General features: G+C 33.6%; 1 protein-coding gene across 3 annotated transcripts; it reads right to left on the bottom strand.

Moving 5' to 3' along the window:
• Positions 1 to 1823: 1823 nt before the first annotated feature.
• Positions 1824 to 26823, bottom strand: LOC110818450 (hexokinase-1-like). 3 transcript variants are annotated; one of them, XM_088218181.1, is made up of 10 exons: positions 26463 to 26823; positions 23827 to 23870; positions 23573 to 23723; positions 23294 to 23476; positions 18033 to 18107; positions 17796 to 17951; positions 17569 to 17667; positions 17337 to 17467; positions 3295 to 3376; positions 1824 to 2767 (listed from the first exon to the last, which is right to left on the bottom strand). In XM_088218181.1, exons 3-10 carry the CDS (start codon positions 23588 to 23590, stop codon positions 2420 to 2422), a joined length of 1092 nt encoding a protein of 363 aa, XP_088074307.1. In that variant the 5' UTR covers positions 23591 to 23723; positions 23827 to 23870; positions 26463 to 26823; the 3' UTR covers positions 1824 to 2419. The 3 variants fall into 3 exon arrangements, with proteins under 3 accessions (XP_088074307.1, XP_088074306.1, XP_088074308.1); XM_088218180.1 differs by lacking the exon at positions 23827 to 23870; XM_088218182.1 differs by lacking the exons at positions 17796 to 17951; positions 23827 to 23870.

Consider the following 26823-nt stretch of genomic DNA (forward strand, 5'->3'; position numbering starts at 1 on the left):
GAAATACATCAAGATGTTCATAATACAGAAATAATTTATAACTTTAGATAAATGCTGAGTATTTAAACTCGTATTATATATGTTTATTACAAATTGTGATGTAATTATGATTACATAAAAAAAATAAAAATAAAAGAATAATTAAATTACAATATTAATTATAATTCTTTTCGTGCAACAGAGTAGAATTAGTAAAAATTGATTATTGACTTAATCATATTACAACAATGGTTACATCTAAAGAAATATGTTTTAAAATGTCTATTATTGTTTTTAAAAATACAAAATTTGTTATAAAAAGAAGTGATGAGCACTTTGGTGCTAATTGTTATATCTAATTGAGATTCGACTCAAATTCAAACTAATTATTTGAAAAGACAAGCCCTTTCACTTAGCTTTTGAATAAGTAATCGAAATTTTTGAGTGAGTGATGATATACTATAAAGCGTACTACCAAGTGAGAGTGTATATGTTTTACTATGGGCTCTAAAATAAGAGTTTGGATCAACTTAAGAAAAAAAAAAAAAAGTTAATAGGACTACATATAACTTGGTTTTAGATAAGCTCTTACATTGATCATAAGTCCTTTTTCCTATGATTTTCAAATAAAGAAGTCTCCCACCCTTAAGGCCAGCTTTAATCACTTGTAATCCTCCACAAAAACTCTAATCTATCCTTTTAAGAATTTAAATTCAATTGGCATCAAGTTTTAAAATTTTAGAGTTTAAATTTAATTTATTTCATTAAAATCTTTGCATTATACTTGAAGATTATAAATTTAAATTTCACCGAAAATATAAATTTTGTCCTTTTATGAGTGTATTAGGAATTGACGGTGATAAATCTATAATACTTGATTTAATAAGAGTAAAAACTTATTAATATGTTGGTTCGACTGTAATGAATAAGTTGGACAAAATCTCAGTGAATTTATTATGTTTCTTTGTGAAAAAAATATTTTGTAATGATTAGATTTCTTAAATTGGAGTAGATACAATGAGTCAAAAATCCGATATGTCATAAATTCTAGTGTTTTATGAGTATTATTTATAAATTTTCTCTTGATTTATTTATTCATATTGCTCATTCTAGTTTTACAAAAGAATGAATATGTGATGTTTGGTGAGTTGAAAAATTATTTATCTACTCTTTTGCAAAACATATATACACTGAATAAACACACCGCATATGCAATATATATACACTGTATATAGGGCGATGTATACTCATTACATATATAGCGTGTATAATACACTGTACAGACATTACATGTACAAATTCTATATGCAGTATGTATACTTTATATACATAGTTTATACGTGTACGATATGCTATCTAATTGATGCTCCAGGACTCCATTCTCCCTTTCCTCCGAATTATTAAGTTTCGAACGAAGACAATCAAAATTATTGTTATTATTTTTTTACTTCTCTCTTTTCCCTCTATTAACTTGGAAGTAAAAATATCCTTAACAAATCTTGTGTATTTTTTTTTTTTTGTATGATTATATGTACATTGGCAAATTTATTTTCTAAACAGACTTTTCAGGAAATTTAGCTCTTGGGAACTGATTTGAATCCTTACAAGAGAGAAAAGAACAAAAGGAAGGATATATGATTGAATCAGAGGTCGACAGTTTCTCTCTTTTTTCTTTTTTATTTTTCGTTTAAGACCTTTCCTTGTGCTTTTGATGCAGAGAGAGAAGTGGGTTGTTCTTTTTGTTTGTGACATGAAACAGAGTGCTACAAGCGATATTGATATACATATAGATACTTTTCTATGGTTTCCTCTAAAACGTTCATATCCCAATTTGCAAATACTAGTTTAATCACGACCAACTTCACTATCACACTGGAAGAAGTTTACATCATTACAAATTTCATTATTGACCAAGGTTTTCCTCTTTATGGTAATGCCACCTTGACATACATTCCACTTTACAATGATGGGGGTTGCCATGAAATCCATAAAAGATTAATTTGTTTAAGCTCCATTCGTCTGCAACTACCACAAACTTTAGTGAAGACAACCTGGTACATCCTTTATTCTTTCAGCAATGTAAACCTATCAACTACAATCGGGAAATTTGTTACACTATCTTAAGCTGGTTCTGAAGCCATGAGCCCCATATCCAAAGACAAAGGAACAAAGAACCCGCCAAGTACAATCAGATTCCACAGCAAGGATAGTAATCCACAATGGGGCTAATACAAAATGCTCCGTTTACCATTTTCTTATTTAGTATAAATCACAGGAATTTGTAATCACTGGTGGAAAAGAAAAAAAATGGGATTAGAATTCTGGTTGAAGCTGCTAGCAACCCAAACAGCATAAGCCCTTATTAATTTCAAAATTGTGGATGGGTTCCAAAACTTGGTAAGAAAGATGGAAAAAATATTGCAAAACGGCTTTATTCTTTTCAAGATTCGTCAGCTTGACAATACTTGCTGTGGGAAGCAGCGAGAAGAGCAGCTCCAATGCCTGAGCCATCATTGGCGTGCTCAATTACAATGTGCTCGGATACTTCTGAACCAAGTAATTCACATAGAGTATTCTCCAAGCTCTTCCTAAATTCAGTGTAATGTTCAAATAATCCACCATCCATGGCTATCACTGATCTTTGTTGCTCCCCCGTCTTGACCGTGTCTCTTCCTATCTTCTTTAGGATGCCGAAGAGTCCAGCAGCCGCAAGCCGTGCTCCACGTGTGGCCACAATGTTGCAGACCTCTATGACAACTTTTCTCACCTTCAGGGAGGAATTAGATATCTGAAACATGGAAAATAGTGTAATACACAATATGATAGTGCAGCAGCACGATAAAGATTATAACTACAATTATCATCATATCTCATTAGTGGTATTTTGTCCTTTCATAAATAATTGATGAGAATGGGAATCAGTTTCCACATGCTTGTGTAAGATGCATGTTATCTTCCTTCACTCACAGCAGTTGATCAATTAATTGACATATAAGATCAGTTTAGTTCAGCATCTTCTCATAAGAACTCAAAGATACTTCTCTAAATCAAGTTTCAAGCACCAATGATAAAGAGGGATCCATGGAAGGCAGGAAATCAGCCCACGTAATTGAATGCAAGACCAAGAGGTCAATAGTAGAATGATAGAAGTTCATTCAGAGATAATTTGGCGAAAGTGGAAGTCTAGGAGAAGAATTATTCGTAAAGTAAATAATAAATTGACTGCTGGGAGAAATATAAAACATCTAGTCTATATACAGGTGGTTGGGTGTGCATGTGACATATAAAGAGAAAGTCTAAAAGACTAAAACGTACATCTAGAACATCTTTCAGTTTATTTCCCACAAGTTTAAGATCAGGAGACATATCATGGTGCATCACTGACATGTCCGGTGTCCTACACAGAAGATTTAACAGTATCATTATTGAGCAGGTATCAACATTTTATACTTCCACCAATTCAAGTTGAAGAGACAGGAACAAAATTTAAATGGATAAAAATAAATTTTCAGTGCTAGAGGAAAAGGTTGAGTTGAGCTCATGCTTTTTTTCTTCTTTTTCTGAGAGAAAGTTTAGCCCATGGTAGTTAATGGAATATTAAATTTTCCCTTCATCTCCATTATCCTTCAGAAATATGTAGTATGTACAGATCAGACATCTTGGTGACAATTAGTAACAGGCACTATAATGCTACCTAACTGTAATAAAAGTGCAGTGCAGCACATGAAATTCGACAAGTTAGTGACTACAGCACATAACAACCAAGAAAAAGATTCCAATTTGCCAGTGATAACCAAGATGTACCACACTAACATATTATGAGATGACTAAAGCCATATTAAGTCTACCTGGTAGAAAAATTCGATCTTTTCAAGATTGCCTTCATGATGACGAAGATTTCATTTTGCTAGGCAATTGACACAAAGGAGGGCACATACAAGGCACAAAATCATAAGGCACCTCCATTAAAAATGCTAAACACATCCATTAAAAATACTAAATTAACAGTTCATATATTCCTTCTAGATTGTCCAAGAAAAAGGATGCCTGCAAACATGCATGCATTGTGCAAATACATAAATGAATCAGCAAGAGGGCATATGCCTCTTTTAGACACTATTTGGAGGAAACATAGGAAAGCTAGAAAACATCCGTTTCAAGATTAACATCCTGTCATTATTATGGTAGTTTAGTGGTTAAACAAATTATGGAATTGCATTGACCACAATTTCTTTGAAAGCTACCAATCATTGATCATAACCATAACAAAATTTGAAGGACTTCAATTGGTGAAATTAATGAGAAGTCATAGTGACAAGTATGGAAACCCTTCCCCCACCCCCCCGCCCCAATAACTAGTAAGTTAGGTAATGGATAGAAAAATTTTAGTAAGTCTACGATTAAAGAAAAAAGAAAAAGATGAAGAGATTAGAAGGGTAAAAGAGAAAAGGTGGGGGAAGAAGAAAGGAAAAGAAATGTTGGAGAAAAAGGAAAGAAACCAGAATTTAGATAAAAAGAAATTCTTCAATTATATTCCAATAATAAATATCATCTTCATTACATCCAATGCTTTTTAATGGGCAAAAAAGTGGTCAAGGTTATTCTTTAGGGAGTTAGAATGAGTAGATTTTATAAGGGGAGATATCCCTCCTGGACAAGGTGCTTCTTTAATGAGAAGAATTCTTTTTTTCCTCCTTACGAATAACAAAGTCCAATATCAAACTTTCCTCATTTTAACACCAAGAGAGATGCCTAAATTTTAATCGAAAGATGCATTCTTGCAGTCAACAGCTTTCATTAACTCATCAACTCTAACAACAATCCCAAAAGGGACCCATTTGTACGGTTTATTTGCCACAAGGACGTCCAAAATCTACCCAGCCACAACAGATGCTTGTTGAGCCTCTCCTACCATGGAATTAATGACATTACTCATTCTTTTCCAATACTTTAGCAATCAACAAGTAGATACTCCTGAACAACCTAATAGATCTAAAGTCACAAAAGCTAACTGACCCTTTCACATTGGGAATTAAGACGAGAAAAGAGGAATTGCGGCTTACCATTCACACGGAATTCAGTGAAGAATCCGTGGTGTGCTCCTTATTTAGACCCAGTTTTGCTGTAAGAAAGCCATATTTACACCCCCGAATTGAGGCTTACCATTTACATGGAATTCATTGAAGAATTCATGGCCTGCTCCTTATTTACACCCGAATTTTGTTGTAAGAATACCTTAGAGAATCCATCCGCTTTGAGCACCTTGTTGCCATTGCAGGAAAAAATAACATCATAAAATTATTTAGCCAAAAATGGGATATCTAGAGAGCTATTTTGAAGAGGAATTGCTGATAAAATTCCAGACCATCCAATTTCAGCCTCCACTGCTCTGTTACATCATATAGGTTCTTGCTGGAAATCTCATATCAATCTTGTCATCAAACAGACTCCCCAACTATCAGCCTCGAACTAAGATTTTTCCAGCAATGAGCATTTTCCATTCAATCTAAAAACTTAATTTTTTTGTCCCCCACCTTGCTCCAAATTATCTAGGTTGTTGACACCAAGCAACCACTCTCAAAATCTGGGATCTATTGCTTTGGACTCATCCCCAGAGATCAAAATAATGTTTGATCTTGGATTATCTCTCCATCTAACTAGAAACTAATAAGAGGAGAAGTGATCACCTCTATATTGAGTATACTATTTATGATACTCCAATCCCACATTATAAAGATAATAGTTGTTGAACTCTATGTAAGGATAAAATCATATACCGCCAACAATCTAAACTTGAATATTTTAGCGTCAGTGGTTTGGATATAAAAGATTGTTTGGACCAGTAGTGTTTTAACCCGAAACGTCATAAATAGTATCAGAACACATGTCAACTTGGTGACTTTAAAATAATACGATCTTAGACTTTATGGGTCTTTAAGTTGTAATTTATGACCATGATGTACAACTGATGAAGACATCGAGGATTTAAGTGGTAAAAATTGCAGTACTTTAATCCTATATCAGAAAAATATGTAATTGTTAAGCTCCATATAAGGGCTCGAGTCACATACTACTAATAACCTAAGTTTGAACTTTTAAGAATCGGTGGTATCATTATTAGGTTAGAGATATTTGGATGCAGGATCTTACAACTGATATCGGAATACATGTTAACTCGATGACTCCGGGTTAGTACTACCATGAATCATATAGGGCCTTTGTATTGTAATTTGCAATGATGTGATATATGGTTTTAATGAAGACGTCAAGGATTCAAGTAGTAGAGATTGTGATACTCAAATCTCACATCAGAAAGATATGTGATTATTAATGTTAAGAATGGTTTTTCTTATTGATATGCTAGATGCAAAGATGAAATAAGGTATAAAATGCAAGATAGAGCAAGCAATGACATAAGCTAATATAAAGGGTTTAGACAATACAAACAATAGAATTTAAACAAATGGTTACTATTTTCTTTTTGTCGAGACAGCAAGTTATTAGGAGATTATGCAAATTAACTCAAATACTTGTTCGCACAAAATATCAATCAAGTTGCTAATGCATAGACTCTTACCTCATAGAAAAAACAACTGAAGAAGGGTTAAGGCTTTTGGGTTGTTTGTCTTGGCTTTCAACTCAAACTAGAGGCCTAGCTTGTTCCAATAATCTTGAATGGTGTTATTTTCCCAAATAAGTATGCTCTGATATTACTTAATGTAGGACGCCAGTGATTAGGATACAAATACTAGTAAATAAAGTTATAGACAACACCTTTTAGCAAGATAAGGGGGAAATAGAAAAGATTAGGGGAGGAAAATGAACAAGTACCTATTAGCAAGGTGGACAGCTCGTTAGAGAGTTCATACTTTTCATGTATATTTTAGAAATGTAATAGTTGTACATATTTATGTAATTATGGTATAAATTATTTTTCTTTCTTATAACAATATTTCAGCTAGGAATAGTAGATTTTTGGGGATATAAATCAAAATTATTCCTATTTAATGAAAAGTTTATCAAGGGTAAAAAATTCAGCTAAAAAACGTGATATGATATCAAAATCTGTGTTTTTCTCCAAGTTTTTTTATATTTTCAATTTTGTTTTTCTTCTGAGTGCTTTAATAATTTAGATAACTTGTGATCTTTGTCTTAGAATCTTTGTTATTTTTTAGTTTCCTTTCGTTTTTAAAAAAAAATGACTTCTAAAAAAATTACGTTCAATTTACCGAAAAAATTATTTTATCTGAGAATTTCAGTTTCAACTATTTGTGACAGAAAAGAATTATAAGGTCCTATAGATGGAAGTGATCCAGCTCCTACAGATTTTGAAAAATAACTTCAGTGGAATGTAAAAAATGCTAGGGTGATGACTAGGATTTTACGATCAGTTGATTCTCTTATTGTACTTAATCTCAAGATATATAAGAATGCAAAAGTCATATGTGATTATCTCAAAAAGGTGTACAATCAAAATAACAGTGCAAAACGTTTTCAGTTGGAGCATGATATTATTAATTACTCTCAAGGAAGTCTCCATTCAAGATTATTTTTTTTTTATTTCAAAATTTATAAACTGAATTTACTGATATTGTTTATGCTGACATACCTAATGCATCTCTATCTATAATTCAAAAAGTTCATAAGCAGAGTAAGTGAGATCAATTCTTGGTGTAATTGCGCCCCGATTTTGAAAATATTCGCTCAAACTTTATGAATCGTGTTCCTTCTCCTTCCTTGGATCTTTGCTTTGGAGAATTGCTTCGTGAAGAACATCTTTTAAGCCAAACCACTTTTCAGCAAGAGAATACTGTCAATCTTGCTTTTGCAGTGCAAGGAAAAAGAAAAACCAAAGATATGAGCATAATACAATGTTATAGTTGCAAAGAACATGGTCATATTGCTACCAATTGTGAAAAAATGTCCCACACATCCTCAAAATCGCAAAGTCAATGCTTTTCAATTTGCCTTAAACAGTTTTCCTTCAATAGGGAAATCTTCAACAAGTATCAATAATCAATTTGCTGCATCACCTGTATCTATAAGTCCTATAACAACTCCATCAATATCTGCACTAGTTGTACTTACTTCTGAAATGATACAACAAATAATTTTTTTAACTTTTTCAACCTTGAGTCTACAAGGTAATGATACTATATCTCAATTTTGTCTTGTCGATTCTGCTGCTTCAAATTACATGGTCAACTCATCTCATATACTTAAAAATGTTTGTAAGTATCATAGTTCATCATAAATTGAGATTGTTAATGGTAGTACTTACCAATTACTGAAATTGGGGATATAAATCAAGTTTTCAAGAATATTTTTATAGCATCAAGGTTGTCTACTAGTCTTATTTCAGTTGGTCAATTAGTAACAATTATGATGTGCATTTTTCTCGGAGTGACTGTCTCGTGCAGTATTAGGTGTCAGGGATGACCACCGCAAAGGGGCCTAAAGTCGGGAGATTATTTCCTATTCATTTTTTCATTTCTCCTGTCTTATCTTTTACTTATATCATTATTGACAATAAAAGTGAAATATGTCATAAACATTTAGAACATCCGAACTCCAATATTTTATCTCATTTTCTGAATTTTAGTTTGTTGGACAATAAAAATTCTTGTTCGAATATTGCTTTTGATTATTCTACATGTAAATTAGGCAAGATTAAAACACTTCCTTTTCTTTCTATTGGTAGGCGAGCTGCAAAATATTTTGATGTTATTCATAATAAGTACAAGTAATTTGTGACATTTATAGATCATAACCTGTTTATTTGAGTGTATTTTCTTTGTGTTAAATATGAAGTGCTATCTGTTTTCAAGATTTTTTTTATCTTATATTGAGACTCAATTTTCTAATGTATTAAAGTCTAAAGATCTAATTATGGTGAAAAGTATATGTCTCATGCATTTCATAATTTTTTTTTATTTGAGAAGATAATTATTTCGTAAAGATCATGTTTATATACACCACAGCAAAACAAGGTTGCTAAGCGCAAGAATCGACATCGTTTAGGTGTAAATTGTACTTTGCTAATTAAGGCGTGTGTTCCATCAAAATATTGAGTTGAAACTTTGTCCATAGTCATTTATTTAATTAATAGATTGTCATATCAGATGTTAAAACTTGACTCCCCTTACTATCATCTTTATGATAAACAGCCTAACTACTACAATTTACATACATTCGATTGTGTTTGTTTTGTACATTTGCCTTCCCATGAGTGTTATAAACTTTCTGTTCAATCTACTAAATGTGTTTTTATGGGATACAGTACTTTTCAAAAAAGTTTTGTTTGTTATGATCCTATATCTAACAAATTTTGTATATCTAGAAATATTATGTTCTTTAAGAATTAATATTTCTTTTCTACCCATCTGTAGTCATCACTCGTTAGAATTGTTACTTTTCACCCTTGAGAACTCACAATGTTTTGAGTGCTTTAAACCTGAATGTGTCTATCAACCATGTCAACCGATTTTCTCTTTTCTGAGATTGCTCTGTTACCTAAGACTGCTCTTCAACCTGTATTTACTATTTCTTCTGAGGCTGTCCCTCCAGAGCCTATCCTTTGTTGATCTACCAAAGTATGTCGTCCTCTTAATTGGTATAGTTATTCTTCCACTTTGTCATCTATTCTTATTCCATCATGTTACTCACAAACTGTCATGCATGAGTGTTGGCAGAAAGCAATGAAGGAGGAACTCCAAGCTCACCGAGAGAATCACACTTGGGACAATGTATCTTGTCCTCCATCTGGTCGACCGATTGGATGTAAATGAGTTTATTCAATTAAGCTTCATTCAGATAGAACTCTAAACCAATTTAAAGCTCGCTTAGTTGCTCTTGGAGACAAACAAGAGTATAGAGTGGACCATGAGGAAACTTTTGCACCTGTAACAAAAATGACAACTGTGCAAACTATTATTGCCATTGCTACTTCCCAAGGCTGGCCACTTCATCAGATGGATATAAAAAATGTTTTCGTCCATAGTGATCTCAAAGAAGATATCTATATAACACTTTCAACTAGTTTATTTTTTATACCTACATTAGATGTGTGTAAATTGAAAAAATATTCATATAGCTTGAAACAGGCTCTCAGAGCTTGGTTTGACAAGTTTTGGACTATTTTACTCTAATTTTCTTTCGTGCAGAGTAAACGACTTATCTTTGTTTCTTCGTGTTAGAATATTATAGAATATTTTTTAACATAATAGTATGATTATATTTCCAAACATGTAAGCTAAATTAGAAATAAAATTATTAAAATAATTTATGTTGTTTACCATATATGAATCCGTTTATATGTATATATATCCTTACTTTTGTTTCAATAAAACATAAGAAAATATTCAATATTCCTTTCTCTAATTCTTACATGGTATTAGAGTTAGGGTTAGGGTCACAGTTTTAGGAGTCAAATTTCATCAGGCCAAAAGAAGGGTTAAACAACCCATTCCCAGCGTCGGAGGAAGTCGATCAGCGATCTCCAGCTAGTTCAGAGTGCAGCCATCATGGTGGTGTATGCAGGAGAAGCCGAAACGGTAGTTTGTCTGGTGGAGTAAGGCTGTGTGCGTCAGGTTTGCCAGAAGAGTGTATTGCTGGAGAATGAGTGATAACAAGTTTTCAGTGAGTGAGATAATCTCAGTCATGTAAAAAAATCACTGAACATAAATTAGATGGCATAAATTATTTAAAATAGAGCAAAACTATTAGAGTTTATTTACGCAATATTGATAAAGATGATCGCTTGACTCCAGACCCTCCCACTAATGAAACTAGATAAATCTACCTAAGAGATGATGCACGATTGTTTCTATAAATCAGAAATTTCATTAATAGTGAGGTAATTGACTTAATTAATCATTGTGAGTTTGTTAAAGAACTGATAAATTATTTAAAGTTTCTGTATTCAGGCAAAGAAAATGTGTCCGACATGTATGATGTTTGTAAAGTTTTCTATCGTGCTGAAAAGGAGGTCAAATCTCTCACGGCCTAGTTCATGAAATTTAAAAAGACATATGAGGAGAGTAATGCACTTCCATCGTTCAGTGCTGATATCTAGGTACAACAAACACAGAGAGAACAGACGACCATAATCAGTTGCTTGGTTGATCTTCCATATGAATTTAAGACTGTTAAATCTCAAATCCTATTTGGTTCTGAAATCACATCTATTCAGGAAGTTTTCAGTAGAGTGTTACACACAGAGACTATTACACCTAATCAACATACTAATATTCTTATTGTTAGAGGAGGAAAAAATAATAAAAGGGGAGGAAACAGAACAATGGATAGTCGATATAATGATTCAAATAATATTGTTTGTTATTACTGTCATAAGTAAGGACATACGAAGCGGCGCTGCAAGAAATTACAGAATTGAAATTAGAGAACACAAACTATGAATATTGCTACTGCTAGCTCATCTTTTAAGAAAACTATTGTGGTTTCAACTGATGAGTATGCAAGATTCTCTCAGTTTTAAGAATCTTTGAAAGACCGCACACCAGCCACTATGTCTGCTGAATCAAGTAAAAAATGTCTTATCTCCTCATCAAACAAATGGGTGATTGATTCTGGTGCTATAGATCACATGATAAGTAACTTTAATATTTTCTCTAGCTTTTGATCACACAGAGCACCATCTTCTATAACTATTGCTGATGGGTCAACCTATAGTATTAAGAGTTCTAGGACTATAAAACCAACTCCCGCCATTATCCTGACCTCTGTTTTAAGTCTACCCAAACTTATTTTTAATTTGATTTTTGTAAGTAGACTTACCAAATATCTTAATTGTTGTATTTTTTTTCATTGTCTTTTTCAAGATCTTATGATAAAGCAGATTATTAGTAAAGGAAATGTATCAGAAGGTCTCTAATTCTTAATAATTGGGTGCCTCGATCAATTGTCTACTCTAGTATTGTCTCTCCATTTGAAACATATTGTCAGTTGGAGCATCCATCTCTCACTGTGTTGAAGAATGTGTTCTCAGTTTTATGATATATCTTTATTAAATTGTGAGTCATGTCAGTTTGCAAAATATCATCGTAACTCGTCAAGTCCAAAAATTAATAAACGAGTTAAGTCTGCTTTTGAATTAATTCACTATGATATTTGGGGTCCATGTACTGTTATATCTAAAACAGAGTTTAATTATTTTGTTACTTTTATTGACGATTTTTCTCGAATGATTTGAATATACTTTATGAAAAATCGTTCTAAAATGTTTGCTCATTTTTGTGCTTTTCATGCGGAAATCAAAACTTAATTTAATGTTTTTGTGCATGTGATAAGAAGTGATAATGCTAAAAAATATATGTCAGACCCATTTCAGAATTATATGACTCAGCATGGGATTCTTCATCAGTCTTTTTGTGTTAATACACCATCTCAAAATGGGGTTGCTGAGAGAAAAAATAAGTATTAACTTGAGATTTCTCGAGCCCTCTTGTTTCAGATAAAAGTCCCTAAGCAGTTATGGGCTGATGTTGTATCCACTGTCTGTTTCCTGATTAATCGTCTACCGTCTGCAGTATTTGAAGGTGATATTCCTTATAATATTCTTTTTCCAAATAAGATATTGTTTCCGATACAGCCACGGATATTTGGTAGTACTTGTTATGTTCGAGATGTTTGACCAAATATTATTAAGTTGGATCCCAAAGTCTTGAAGTGTCTTTTTGGAATATTTTCACCTACAAAAGGGATATTGGTTTTACTCTTCAAATCTCAATAAATATCTAGTGTCAACAGATGTAATCTTTTTATAGAGTATACCATTTTTCTCCTCATAATCCAGTTCTACAGATCAGGTGAAGGACAACGAGTAGCTCATTTATAGATTTCAGAACAATACCTCCATAGAGCAACCAAATAATGGTATTTCTTCTAATGTGTCTTCTGAATAAATTGATGATGGTATGCCTCAAACTTAAGAACAACCACCCACTATTCATGTTTATTCCAGAGGAAAACAGAGTAATGATACATGTCATGCACCAGCTTTTTCGTCATGTGATCCTTCCACCCATGATCTTGATCTTTTCATCATTTTTCGTAAAAGTACACGTCAATGCACCATTCCTCACTTTCCTTATCCTATTGTTAACTTCATTTCATATGATCATTTGTCTCATTCGTCTAGCTTTTTAATTAATTCTATAGATTCTACTTCCATACCCAAGGCAGTTAAGAATGCTCTGAATCACCCTAGTTGCCGTAATATCATGTTTGATGAGATAAATACTCTTGATGATAATCATACCTGCGATCTGGTAAATTTTCCCAAAGGAGAAAAGGCTGTGGAGAACAAATGGGTATTTGCAGTCAAAGTGAATCTAGATGGCTCTATGACAGGACTTAAAACTCGATTGATAGGAAAATATTATGCTCAAACTTAGGGGGGTGGACTATTCTGATATATTCTCTTCAATGGCAAAACTTACTTCTGTCCATTTATTCATATCTATTCCAGCCTCCAGAAACTGGTCCTTACACCAGCTAAACATTAAAAATGCATTTCTTCATGGTGATCTCTTAGAAGAAGTGTATATGTAGCAACCACCTGAATTTGTTACTCAGAGGGAGTACGAAAAAATTTGTCATCTGAATAAATCTTTATATGGTCTGAAGTAGAGTCCCCGTACGTGGTTTAGCAAGTTTAGTGAAGTAGTATGTGAATTCGGATTGAGGATGAGCAAATATGATCATTCAGTCTTTTATACACAATCAACAACTGGTATTATACTTTTTCTTATTTATGTTGATGATACTGTGATTACAGGAGATGACTATACAGGAATATCATCTCTCAAGTTATTCTTGCATACCAAGTTCAATACCAAAAATTTTGGACAACTAAACTATTTATTGCGGGTTGAAGTAACAAAAAGTAAGAAAGGGATTTTTTTATCTCAGAGGAAATATGTACTTGATCTACTTGCAAAAACAGGAAAACTGGGAGTTAAGCCATGCAATACGCCTATTCCATGGTACTAAATGTACATCTTACAAAAGATGATGGTGATCTCCTTGATAATCCAGAAAAGTACAGGCGACTTGTTGGGAAATTTAATTCTCTCACTGTGACTCGTTCAGATATTGTATATCTTGTCAGTATTATAAGTCAATTTATGTCTACACTTACAGTTAAACATTGGAAGGTTCTGGAATAGATTCTGTATTACTTAAAAAGTACATCGGGACTCGGTGTAATGTTTAGAAATCACGGACATACTCACACTGAATGTTTTACAGATACTGATTGGGCTGGATCGAAAATTGATAGGAGATCTACTACGGACTATTATGTTTTTGTTGGTGGGAATCTCGTATCATGGAAAAATAAAAAGTAAACAGTTGTATCTATCTCAAGTGCAGAGTCTAAATATAGAACTATGACCCAGTACACATTTGAAGTCTTATGGATATATTATCTTTTAGAAGAAGTTGGTTTGAATCCCATATCTCCTACAAAACTTTGGTGCGATAATCAGGCTGTCCTTCATATTGACTCAAATCTTGTGTATTATAAGACAACCAAACATATCGAGATTGATTCACTTCATCCAGAAAAAGATTCAAGAAAACTTTATATCTATTGGTTATGTGAAGACAGGAGAACAACTTGGTGATATATTCACAAAGTCTCTGAATAAAACACGGATTGAGTACCTTCGAAACAAATTACGCATGATTAATATTTATACTTCAGTTTGAGAGGGAGTGTTACAATATTATAGAATATTTCCTAACATAATAGTATGATTATATTTCCAACTATGTAAGTTTAACTAGGAAGAAAATTATTAGAGTAATTTATGTTGTTTACTATATATGAATCCGTCTACATGTATATATATTCCTACTTTTATTTCAATAAAATATAAGAAAATATTTAGTATTCCTTTCCCTAATTCTTACACTTCGCAAAATAGCTAGAGGTTGTGTTTTTTTCTTGTATATGTAGATGACATTATTATCACAAAAACTAATTCTTTATTGAATTAGTCTCTCACAACATCATAAGGATTCTTTTCGTATGAAAGAACTTGATTCTCTTACATATTTTTTAATATTAGAGGTTCATTTTAATTCTTCTGGTGTGTTCTTACATCAACACCAGTGCACTCAAGATCTGATTGTTTTGGCTGGCCTTCAAAATTATTCTTCAGTTGATACTCCATTGGAGATGAATGTAAAGTATCATCGTGAGGAAGAGGATCCTCTTCCTGATCCTACTACATTATGAAATTGGTTGAAAGCTTGAATTATCTTACTATTACACGACCAGATATCTCATTTATAGTTCAACAAGTCAATTAATTTTTTACAAGCTCCACGTCATATGCACTTGGCTGTTGTTCGTCACATCATTCGGTATCTTATAGGCTCGCCTGATCATGGCTTATTCTTTTCGGCCGATTCTCCAATATGTTTTATTGCATTTAGTGATGCCAATTAAAATGGATATCCTGATACTCGTCGTTCTGTCACTAGCTACTATACATTTCTTAGAGATTCTTTGATATTTTTGAAGAATAAGAAATAAGATCACGTTTCAAAATCTTCCACTGAATCTGAATATCGAGCCATGTCTACAGCTTGCTCAGAGATTGTTCGATTTTGTGGGCTACTTGCCAAACTTGGGTTTCCTCAATCCAATCCTACTCCTTTTTATGCAGACAGTACAAGTGCTAATCAGATCGCTACCAATCATGTTTCTCATGAGTGTACCAAATATATCGAAGTGTATTATCATTCAATATAAGAAGCCAAGGATACTAGTGTAATTTCTCTTCCACATGTTTCTTGTAATCTCCAAATAATTGATGTGCTTACAAAATCCATGACCAGACAACGTCATCAATTTTTTGTAGGCAAATTGATGCTTCTTGATTGATCAACATTAATTTGAAGGGGGATGTTAGCAAGGTGGATAGCTCCTTAGAGAGTTTATACTTTCCATGTATATTGTAGAAATGTAATAGCTGTACATATTTTTGGAATTATAGTGTAAATTGCTTTTCTTTCTTAGAGCACTATTTCAGCTAGAAATAACATATTTTTAGAGATGTAAATGAAAACTATTCCTATTTAATTGAAAGCTTATCAAGGGCAAAAAGATTTAGCTCAAAAACTTGATAGTACCAAATATATTGAAGGTGATTTTATTCATCAAACATATGTGTTATTTATAATATTACAAGACATGAGCATGTAATATATTTATCCCTTTAAGAAGAGAGAAAGGAGAAAGGTGAGATAGAAAAGAGAATGAAAAGAGGAAGAAAAGAAAAAAAATGGTTGAAAGGAGAGAGACCAAAAATTAAACAATAAATGCTTCAACTCTATTCCAATATTAGATATTATTTGCACCACATAAAATGTTTTATGTAGAAAAAGAAAGGGGGTTCAAAAAGCCAAAAGCAAGCTTGGCAACCTAGATAAGTACCACTTGAGATTGCCATTATCTTTTTGTTCAATAAGAGGTGGCAGAGGTTGGAAAATGCCAAATTCAGAACTTTACCACCTCCTACCACCATCTTTGAACTCATGAAAGGGTGCAAGTTGGCAACTTATGGTTGCCACCTACTTGTGCCCAAGCAAACTCTAGCACTTAAATGACTAGTAGAAAATAATATGCTATATCATTCTACCACTAGTGGGTGAGATTTCACCTCATCCTATCAACAGAACTTAAGGTGCCACCTCAAAAGAAAGAAAATAAAACAAGAAAGTACAACCAAGGTACTGATATTGTACTTTTACTCTTGTAAGTATAAGTGAGTTTAATGTTTTTCAGTACTTGGGACAGTCCTCCATCAAAATCCCCTTTCCAACTCTCCATCCATCATTGGATCCCAAAAGAATTATCTTGCCAAATCCTAAGAGAAACCTGGAGATGTGTTAAGAAAGCCATCTAACTGCATAAACTGCAGTTTCAACATCCTTTCGATGGGTTCTTCACAGCTACAATTGAAGAATTTACTCCTTAAGGATATTGCATCAATATAAAATGCAATAAAACATTTATCAGCCAGAAAGACTGCAACTCCATAAACAGTTCCCAGACATTTGATCTATCTTCTGCAGCTTCCATGTCCAACTCAGGAATCACAGTTGTAACTTTCCTATGAAAGGACCTTCTTAGCAAGAGAGTTTTCAGCAAGCCTAGGAACATAGTGCCCTAGTTGGACAATATTGAGAGGTTGGGACATCTAGAACAACCAAACACCGATAATCACTTTGAACTATGGAGTGCAGGTAATAACAGCAAGTGAAATCATGCAAACAGATCTTGTCAGGAAAAACTAGCAGCTAACTGTATCAAGGAAAATTACTGCAATATGAATGGCACTTTAAGTTTTGGTGGAACGCTTCCTCCAAAAAATGAAGCTTCTTCAGCCAATCTGCAAAGAACTCTGCGAACAATTTCTCCCAAATACATACCAGATATTATCTTCTCAAAAATCTGTGAGAACCAACCAAAAAATTCAAAGGAGCAAACTTATGATTATCCGCCCAAATGCAAAGAAAGACTAGACATAAAAGAAATATAACTTGTGAATTGACCTGTTCACCAGGGTTTATACTCTCTGCATCCAGAGCATGATCATACTCTGTTAGTGGAAGATGCGACGTCTGAAAGTTACCCCACTCCGTGTTGACAACCTGTAATAACACATTCTCAGTAACTCCAAGATTCATTTCACAATTTACAATTGGTTCAACTCAAACAATAATCCTTTCCAATAGTTAATTGCTAGATAATGAATAATATATATGTACACACAGCTAACCATCTCTCCAGATTTAGGTAGTGGACCATGCCATTTTGGTATTGCTTGCACACACTCCACATATGCTGCATTTGTTCCAGTACCTAAGATGACTGAAGCAACAACATCCTTATTGGTATACCTACCTCCGGCTAATGTTCCAACTGTGTCATTTACCTGGCGTTGATTGCACACATTATCGTAAAATTGTGAAATCGTGAGATAATAATAGCAATAACCTAAAGAGCTAGAACATACCAGAGCTGATACATACATATCAAGGCCTTTCCTTTCCATGGCTGCATTCAATTTTACTACCACATCTTGGCCAACCTATAAATTGAGAAATTAAGAGAAGCAGGAAAGAAAACCTAGAAGTGAGAAGCACGGATGCAGCCATCTTTATCAATTATAACACATCCTAAAGATTTTAAGCATGGTTTAAAATGGAATGCAGCTATGCTCTCGATATATAATGGGTAAGTCTTAATTTGTAACAGAATTATTTCTTTTTAACAAACTCATCTCAGATACGAGCTCTTTCTTATGCATAAGTTGTTCCTAAGAAATGAGACTCATCTTTGCTGGAAATATAAGTAAATGAAAGAATATCTAACAAATTGCTTAATTTCAAGGATGACAGATAAAGGCATAGAGAAAAGCTCTGCACATTAACTCAAAGTCAAATGTTCAGGCATGGTATGCTGTCGCGTAATTTGTACACGAGAATATAATGCAGCTTAATAAGCACACATAACCCAAATAAATACCACCTTGTAAAAACTAAACAAATCCAAAAAATGTAAATTACAGTAATAAATTATATTTGACAGCAAAAGTTGAAAACTCTAGTCCTGCTCTATTATTATTTTTTTTTAAAAAAAAAGGATGCTATGGTTATATTGTTATTGTCCTGAGTTAGAGATCTAGATATGGCTATATACAGAACAGTCAGGAGACAATTAGCGAACTTAGAAGCCTCTCTACCTTTCTTACCTATTATGACAATGAACAGGGGCTTATCAAAGAGAACCAACACCCCAGAGGTTTTAGTAAGAAACTGTAACTGTCACGATAACTTTCTGCTTGGCTTTCATTCTCATCCCAAAGAATTTGCATCATCAGTTACAAGGCAAATGAGTAACCACCCACTTATATAGAAGCACCCACCTACATAAACACAAAAGAAAAAATGAAAGGAACTTTTTGAAAGTCGCAAAATGACCAAATTTTAGGAGTTATATTGGCAGCTGTAAATTAGCTCAGTTGTAAAATTTATAAATGTAATCTTTGGTATTAATTAGAGTTGACAAGGAAAAGGTTATATATGTAGAGCTATTTGTATAAATCCTTGTACAGCATTATGAATTTACATATAGTCTCATAGGTATAGGCCGACTGCAACCTTCTTGAGCAATTGTTCTGATACCTAAAAATCTCCATGGAATTAGAGCAAGATCCCTAGTTTCTTTTAGCAGAATCCCCTAGGCTTATAAATTGCAAAACACCGCCAGTGCCTCCATATTTCTTTTCTAGTTTGTAATCTTATAATTGGGACATGTCTAAGGAGGACAAGGCAATAGCCACTGATGAACAAGGTGATGGTTGAATAATTTGGTTATTCAGTGATGATCCTTCTCCCCAAATTAGTCTAATTAACTTGAATGGAACAAATTACCTGGCTTGGTTGGGATCTTTTCGGCTATTATTCAGGCTCAAGAATTGCAAGACTACATCACTGGAGACTAAAGAAGCCAAAAACGACTGATTCATCTCTTAATAAATGGAGATAAAAAAACTCTCTTATTATTCCTTGAATTATTACAAAATAAAGTATTACAAAATGAATCCGAGGACTACTCAACAAAAAACTCATCATGACTCTCTTAAACAGTGGTAGTTCACATTTAATTTTTAGAATCCTCTATGGTGTTATGATCACAAAATGAAGTAGTGCACCACAGACCCCTCACGGTGGTAGTGGCGAATGGTCCAAAGGAGGCTAGTAAAGGAGAATTTATGGGAGTCCAATGGAAGATGCAAAACCATGTATTTTGCTACAATTTCAGAGTCATTCAGTTGGAGAGCTGTGATATGATCTTGGTGGTGGATTGGATGAGATTATACAACCTCATAGTTTTTTATTTTGCTGAACCCAAGTTGAGTTTCCAGATGGAGGAGAAACTGATAACACTAAATGGAGTAAAGATTCCAGATAAGTTGACCAATTTGTCTGAAGAAAAATTCAATAAGATGATGAACGTTGGAGGCAACCATAGTACCGGGACAGTTTACTGTCCATGATCTATAGAATCTGACTCAACCTAGAGTCGAAGAATTTTGCAAGAGGATGGCCAACAAATAGAGTAAGTTTTACAAGTATTCAGTGATGTCTTTGAGGAATCTTGAAGATTTTTGTGAATTATAAGGAACTCAACAAGATCAGGATCAAGGATAAATTTCCAATCCTATCATAGATGGTCTCCTAGATGAACTCCGTGGGGCTGCAGTCTTCTCAAAAATCGATTTAAGGTCAAGTTATATGAATGAAGGAGGAAGACATCTACAATACGACATTTTGAACTCATTACTATGAGTTCAAAGTTATGCCATTTGGTTTGACCAATGCTCTTGCCACCTTTCAATCTCTCATGAACCAACTATTGGAAATTACTTGAGAAAATTTGTATTGGTTTTCTATGATGACATTCTGGTGCACAGTACTTACCCGGATCAGCACAAAAAGTACCTGGGATTGGTGACAACCCTACTCATGCAACAAATATTGTTTGCCAAATAATCCAAGTTCTGCTTTGCTCAAAAGGAAATTGAGTACTTAGGGCATCTCATCTCTAAACAAGAGGTTAAGATATACCTTGGAAAAATCAAAGTAATGCTAGCATGCCCTCTTCTAACTATCATTAAGGGTCTCTGGGGGATTTTAGAGCTCACTGATTATTATAAAAAGTTCATTCACAACTATTGAACAATTAGTAAACCTTTGACAAACATGCTGAGAAAAGATGGGTTCAAATAAACAAAAGAAGCAATGAAGAATTTAGAAATATTAAAGGAAACAATGTCTAGTGCACCAATGTTGAGGCTGCCGGATTTTTCCAAGCCATTTATCCTTGAGGCAGACGCTTGTTGAGTAAGGATTGGTACTGTACTTATGCAAAGAACTAGTCAATTCCTTATATCACAAGGGTCGCTACAAGAATAACTAGGGGCTTTTTAATATGAGAAGGATTTACTTGCTGATGTGAGACAAGGCAGTTGAGAGGACTTCCCGAGCACCTGAGACCCTTCCCGCAAGCATAGCCACATGGACGAATCCCAGGACGCAGGACATGCAACCAGCAAGCAAGCGCACAAACAAGCAGCCCGCGGAAACAGAGGCCGTGAAGAAACCCGCGAGAGTGAGATTCCTGCAGAGACGAAAGCTACACCCACGAGCGAGAAAAACATGGATGTCGGCCCAAATTCAAGTTCCCAAGAGGCCCAACAAGTTACACACATAGACTTTCAAGAAGATGGACTTGGACACCTTGGAAAGAAGATCAGGATGCCCAAGTTTCTCACAATAAGGAGGATTTCTTTCTTGACAAAAGAAATATGCTATAGATTTATTTAATCTACATGGTATTGAGGACTATAAGCCCCTAGCTACTCCTATCGAAACCTTTGGTCACATTGATAAAGGCTCTAGTTTCTTGCTTTTAAATGTTACTTCATATTGCAGCACTCTTGGAACTTTGTAATTTCTTGCTCTAACTCACTTCGAGATCTCATTTGCTATCAATCAAGCTTGCCAATACATGCATGAACCTCATGAGGACCTATTTCATGTTGTAAAGCATATAGTACATATGAGATACTATATATGAGGACCTCTGACTGTACTTTGATTTCCCTACATGTTTAGTATGATACTTGGATGCAAATGGGCAGGATTCCCTGACACCCCCTAGGTCTATCACAGAGTACTGCATTTTTTTACACCAATTTGATCTCTTGATGTTCCAAAAGTAGGTCAGGGTTTCTCATTTCAGTGTTGAAATTGAATATCGTGTTGTTGCCACTATAGTTGTTCACATATCCTAGTTATAAAACATGCTCCAGAAGTTTCATTTTACTTCACCTGAACCTCCTACCTTATTCTGTGACAATGTTAGCACTGCTTATATGACTTCTTATCAGGTCAATCATGCTTGTTCTAAGCATATTGAACTGGACATTTTACTTTGTTCAAGAAAAGGTACAGATATGACAGTTAGTAACACGGTATATTGTCAATCAATATCAATTGGCCGACACTTTCATCAAGGAACTTTCTTCTGTACGGTTTAATCGCTTGAAGTCTAACCTCTATGTTAGCCCCTACATAGCTTGGGATAGGTAAAAGGATAGATATTCTCATATAGAATATACTATTTAATTTGTCATATATTTGTATATATCATCACTCTTTTAATCGTTCAGGTCTATAACCTAATGCCTTGTAAGGTTATAAATAGCATGTTTATGTGATTAATAAAATCACTCTCAAATATTTTTTGAAACCTGTTTAGATAGTTATTGTGATTACTCAAGAGTGGTATTGGAAGTGTGGTTGGTAAAGATAGTTCCCCTGTAGTATGATTTAGCCGTGGATTGTGTAAGATTGAGACAAATTTTACTTTTGACAAGAGAGTTTGTGCTGTAATCAACTACCTTAATTAGTGATGATGTTGCTTCCTACCAAGGAATCTTATCTCATACTCAGACCACTTAACTTTGAGGTGCTTGTTTTTCCAATGAAATTGCATCATAGAAATGATAAGTGGGTCAAATTCTCTCACAAGGTGAACAATACTACCCGTAGTCCTACTTCTCCAGGATGAATAATCCACTCACCATAATTTATAGTGTTTTGCCCTATGCATTAAAAATTTCTCCCTCAAACAGTGGTTAGGATAGGGTAAGGGACCTTACCCGTCCCTTACCCTACCCTACCCTTCGTACTAAACTTAATCTAAACAAAATAGAACAAAGCAGATAGATCAAATCAGATCCTAAATCTCTTGCCCCAGCCATCTTCTTCTTTCGATGTGCGTAACAGCTATAGGCTTGCCCAAAAAAGGAACCAACCTGGCCATTTGAACCACCTAATTCTTTTGATTACTTGACGTTTGTAGACCCATGTATAATTAAAAACATAAACAGAAAAATGTGATACAACAAGATCAATCATAAAAACAAGAGTAGCCTACTATGAGGAAAATGATTAACTCCATCTCAAACATCATGCACGACATTATGAAATATGAAACAGTAATTAAATTTTCATTGCATGAATTGGTTAAAACCAACCAAAAAAAAGGCAAACATGACAACATTCAAGTAAAAGCAGATGAATAAATTCAACTAAAGATTTGAAAATGAATAATGTTTCAATCAAAGCATTACTTTCACTTCATGCAAATTCAAAAAATGACACTGTATTAGACTAAAAGAAAGGCTGAGAAATTAGAACTGACTGTATCTTCTACATTGAAGCCTTTCGTCCACCTAATGAGAGTCCCAGAAGCAATGGATGTCTGCATCACAGGGAATGAAAAGGTAAAACCCAGCTCCCTCTTCCTACCCACAGCTGGATGAAAATCTTCACCTTCTTGAGCAACAAACTTAAGAACTTCTTCGACAATATAGCCAAAAAGTTCCTGAAATCACAAGAATTTTTGAAACTTATGAAAGAAGTTATGCATAAACTAGTCTAATTCAAAGTTGAAAGTAATTTTGAGAGCACAAACACTTACATCTGAGGTCCCAACCATCAAGTTGGGAGGGATGGATACCTCAGTAAATTCCTGAGCAGCAAGACCACCACCCTCCCCTTTCAAATGCACCCGTAATATACGAAAATTTGTTCCACCAAGATCCAAAGCATAAAATAATCCTTTCTCATTTCTGATATGAAAAAATTAAGCATAAGGACCCAAATTGCTATAATCTCCTAGTGAACTATCTAGATATGAAAATTTAACAAGATTACAGATGGAGACAAGTTTACCCACTGTGGCTAGTGAAACTATTCTAGCCAATTATAGATTGCAACTTGTAGTAGGAAGAGAACAAGAGTCAAAAAGCAGTCAGCTTCATATACGATTAGCAAGACCACCACCCTCCCATTTCACATGCACCCATAATAGACAAAAATTTTCTCAACAAGATCCAAAGAATAAAATAATCCTTTCTCATTTCTGAGACGAAAAAACTAAACATAAGGGTGAATAGAAGGTTAATTTACAATAATCTCCTTGTGGACTATCTAGACATGAAAATTTAACTAGATTACATATGGAGACAAGTTTATCCATAGCTAGTGTTCTAGCCATTTATAGATTGCAACTTCTAGTAGGAAGAGAACATGAGTCATAAAACAGTCACAGCTTCATAGATGATTCCGGATTGTAATTCTACGTAGTAAAGTGCAGGAAGGATGAATAGAAGGTCAATATAACTACTCACTATGTAAAGGTAAAACTTGGTGAAAAAATGAACATGTCAGTTACAAAAGGCTTATTGACAAGCATTTGATGAAATACGTTGTGAGAACCAAAAACCTGTCAATAAATAAGAATAATTTCTGACTAATTGCAAAAAAAAATGTAGAACCAATAACTAATCCCAACATTGAAGTATTGCAAAAACTCATATAAGATTAAAAAAATCTCAAATACTCTTGATCATGAGACATGAAACTACTTGACCTTTAACATTATGTTTAGGTAAAATTAGTGAATGAATATACATGATTAGTTACAAAGACCTTCTGACAAGCATTTGCTTAAATAGGTTGTGTGAACCAAAAACTATTAATGAACAAGAACATACTCCAAAAATTCCCAAAAAAATATAAAGTATCAAATTAGAACTAGCAACTAGTTTCTCAACATTGAAGTACTGAAAAAGCTGATATAAGCAAAAGATCTCAAAGACCTTTGATCATGAGACATATAAGTACTCGATATTTAACATTATGTTTAGGTAAAAATTGGTGAAAGAACAAAATTAGTGCAAAAGCTTTTTGGCAAGCATTTGATGCAATAGGTTCTATGAAACAAAAGCCTATTAATAAATTCCAACTAACTCCCAAAATATACAAACTTGTATCAAATTAAAAATAGTAACCAATCTCAACATTTAAGTATTGAAAAACTATGAGGAAAAAAATTCAAATACCCTTGATCATGAGATGTATAACTACTCGATCTTTAATATATGTTCAATTAAAAATTGGTGAAAGAATGAACATGATTAGTTACAAAGGCCTTTGGGCAAGCATTTGTTTCAATAGATTGTAGGAACCAAAAACTTATTAATAAATAAAAATATATTCCAACTAATTCCTTGAAAAAAATAAACTTCTATTAAATTAGAACTAGTAACTAATTCCAACATTAAAATATTGAAAAAAACTCATATAAGTAAAACATTTCAAATTCTCTTGATCATGAGACATATAACTATGTGATTTCCAACACTATGTTCACGTAAATTTTGGTAAAAGAAATTTTGAGATAAAAGATTTGGTAAAAGAATGGGCATAATTGGTTACAAAGGCTTTTTGACAAATAGGTCGTGTAAACCAAAATAAGTAAGAACATATTCCAACTAATTCCCAAAACTCTAGACTTGTGTCGGATTTGAACTAGTAACTAATCCCAATATTGAATTACTGAAAAAAAAAATCATATAAGTACAAATTCTCAAATACCCATGATCATAAGATATATAAGTATTCGATTTTTAACATTATGTTCAGGTAAAAATTAGTGAAAGAATGAACACCGTTAGTTACAACAGCTTTTTGATAAACATTTGCTGCAACAAGCCATGTGAATCAAAAACCTATTAATAAATAAAAATATATCACAACTAATTTCCAAAAAGATATAAACTTGTATCAAATTAAAGCCAGTTGTTAATCCCAACAATGTAGTTAAAAAACTCATAAGCAAAAAATCAAACGCTCTTGATCATGAGACACATAACTCTCACTGTAAATAGAACCAATATATTTTTTCATAGAGACAAGAGAAGATGAGAAAAGGAGTGGCTCTTAAGGGAAATGAAAGGAAAAATGTTTCCCTTGTTTGGATAACTAAAAATTAAAGAAGATGAAGAAATGAAATGATTATTGCCATATTTCATTTGGTTTAACTTTATAAAGAAATGGAAATAATTGGTTATTAAGAAAATAATGATTAATACCCTTTATTAATCGCTAAAATAATGATCTGGTCCCAGTACTATTTGCTTTTGTTCAAATTAGTCTCTGTATCAATTTTCAGTTAAACTAGTCTTTACGCTTTTAAAAAATTTTCAATTTCATTAGTCCAAGTAGTAGTTGAATGCACGTCATATGTCATATGGTATTAAAAAAATATGGATGTAGACCTGTTTAGACCTATCTACATTTGGATAATAAAATTTCATGAACTATTGAACCCCCAAAAAAAAAAATAATTAATTATGTCTGATTAAATATTTATTGATTCAAATTACATACAAATTGTCAATAAATTATAGATTGTTAATATTATCAATATTCTTCTTCAGCTACATCATTAGAATTAGAGACCAGAGAAAGATATAAGAGATAATTACTTCAAGTAAATTTAGTCAGAGAAACAGATGGCCAACCTCTGTCCATGAGACGGAGTGCATTTATTGTTTCTTCTTCAAACATCAAACACTAACTCTCGATTCCTCTCCTTGCCTCGCCTCCAAATTCCCAGATCTCTTAATCTCCCGTATTATTTCCATATCTTCCCCTTTCTTCTTCTTTTTCCGGTGAAACAAACAGAGAAAAACAACGAATAGAAACAGAAAACGTGTAAGCCATAGGAGGGTTCTAATAGTAGAAAAGGAAGTGTGGGACAGGAGGGGGTGGTGTAGGGTAATACACTCCTCCGCCGCGGCCTCCACCTCCACCGAAAAGTGGTGGTAAAAATAGGGAGACATGATTTTGCTAGCAATTAGCTTCTTTTTAAAGCTCCGGTAA

This window comes from Carica papaya, chromosome 4 (genome assembly GCF_054855325.1).
Source record: "Carica papaya isolate Zhongbai chromosome 4, ASM5485532v1, whole genome shotgun sequence".
Lineage (NCBI taxonomy): Eukaryota > Viridiplantae > Streptophyta > Magnoliopsida > Brassicales > Caricaceae > Carica > Carica papaya.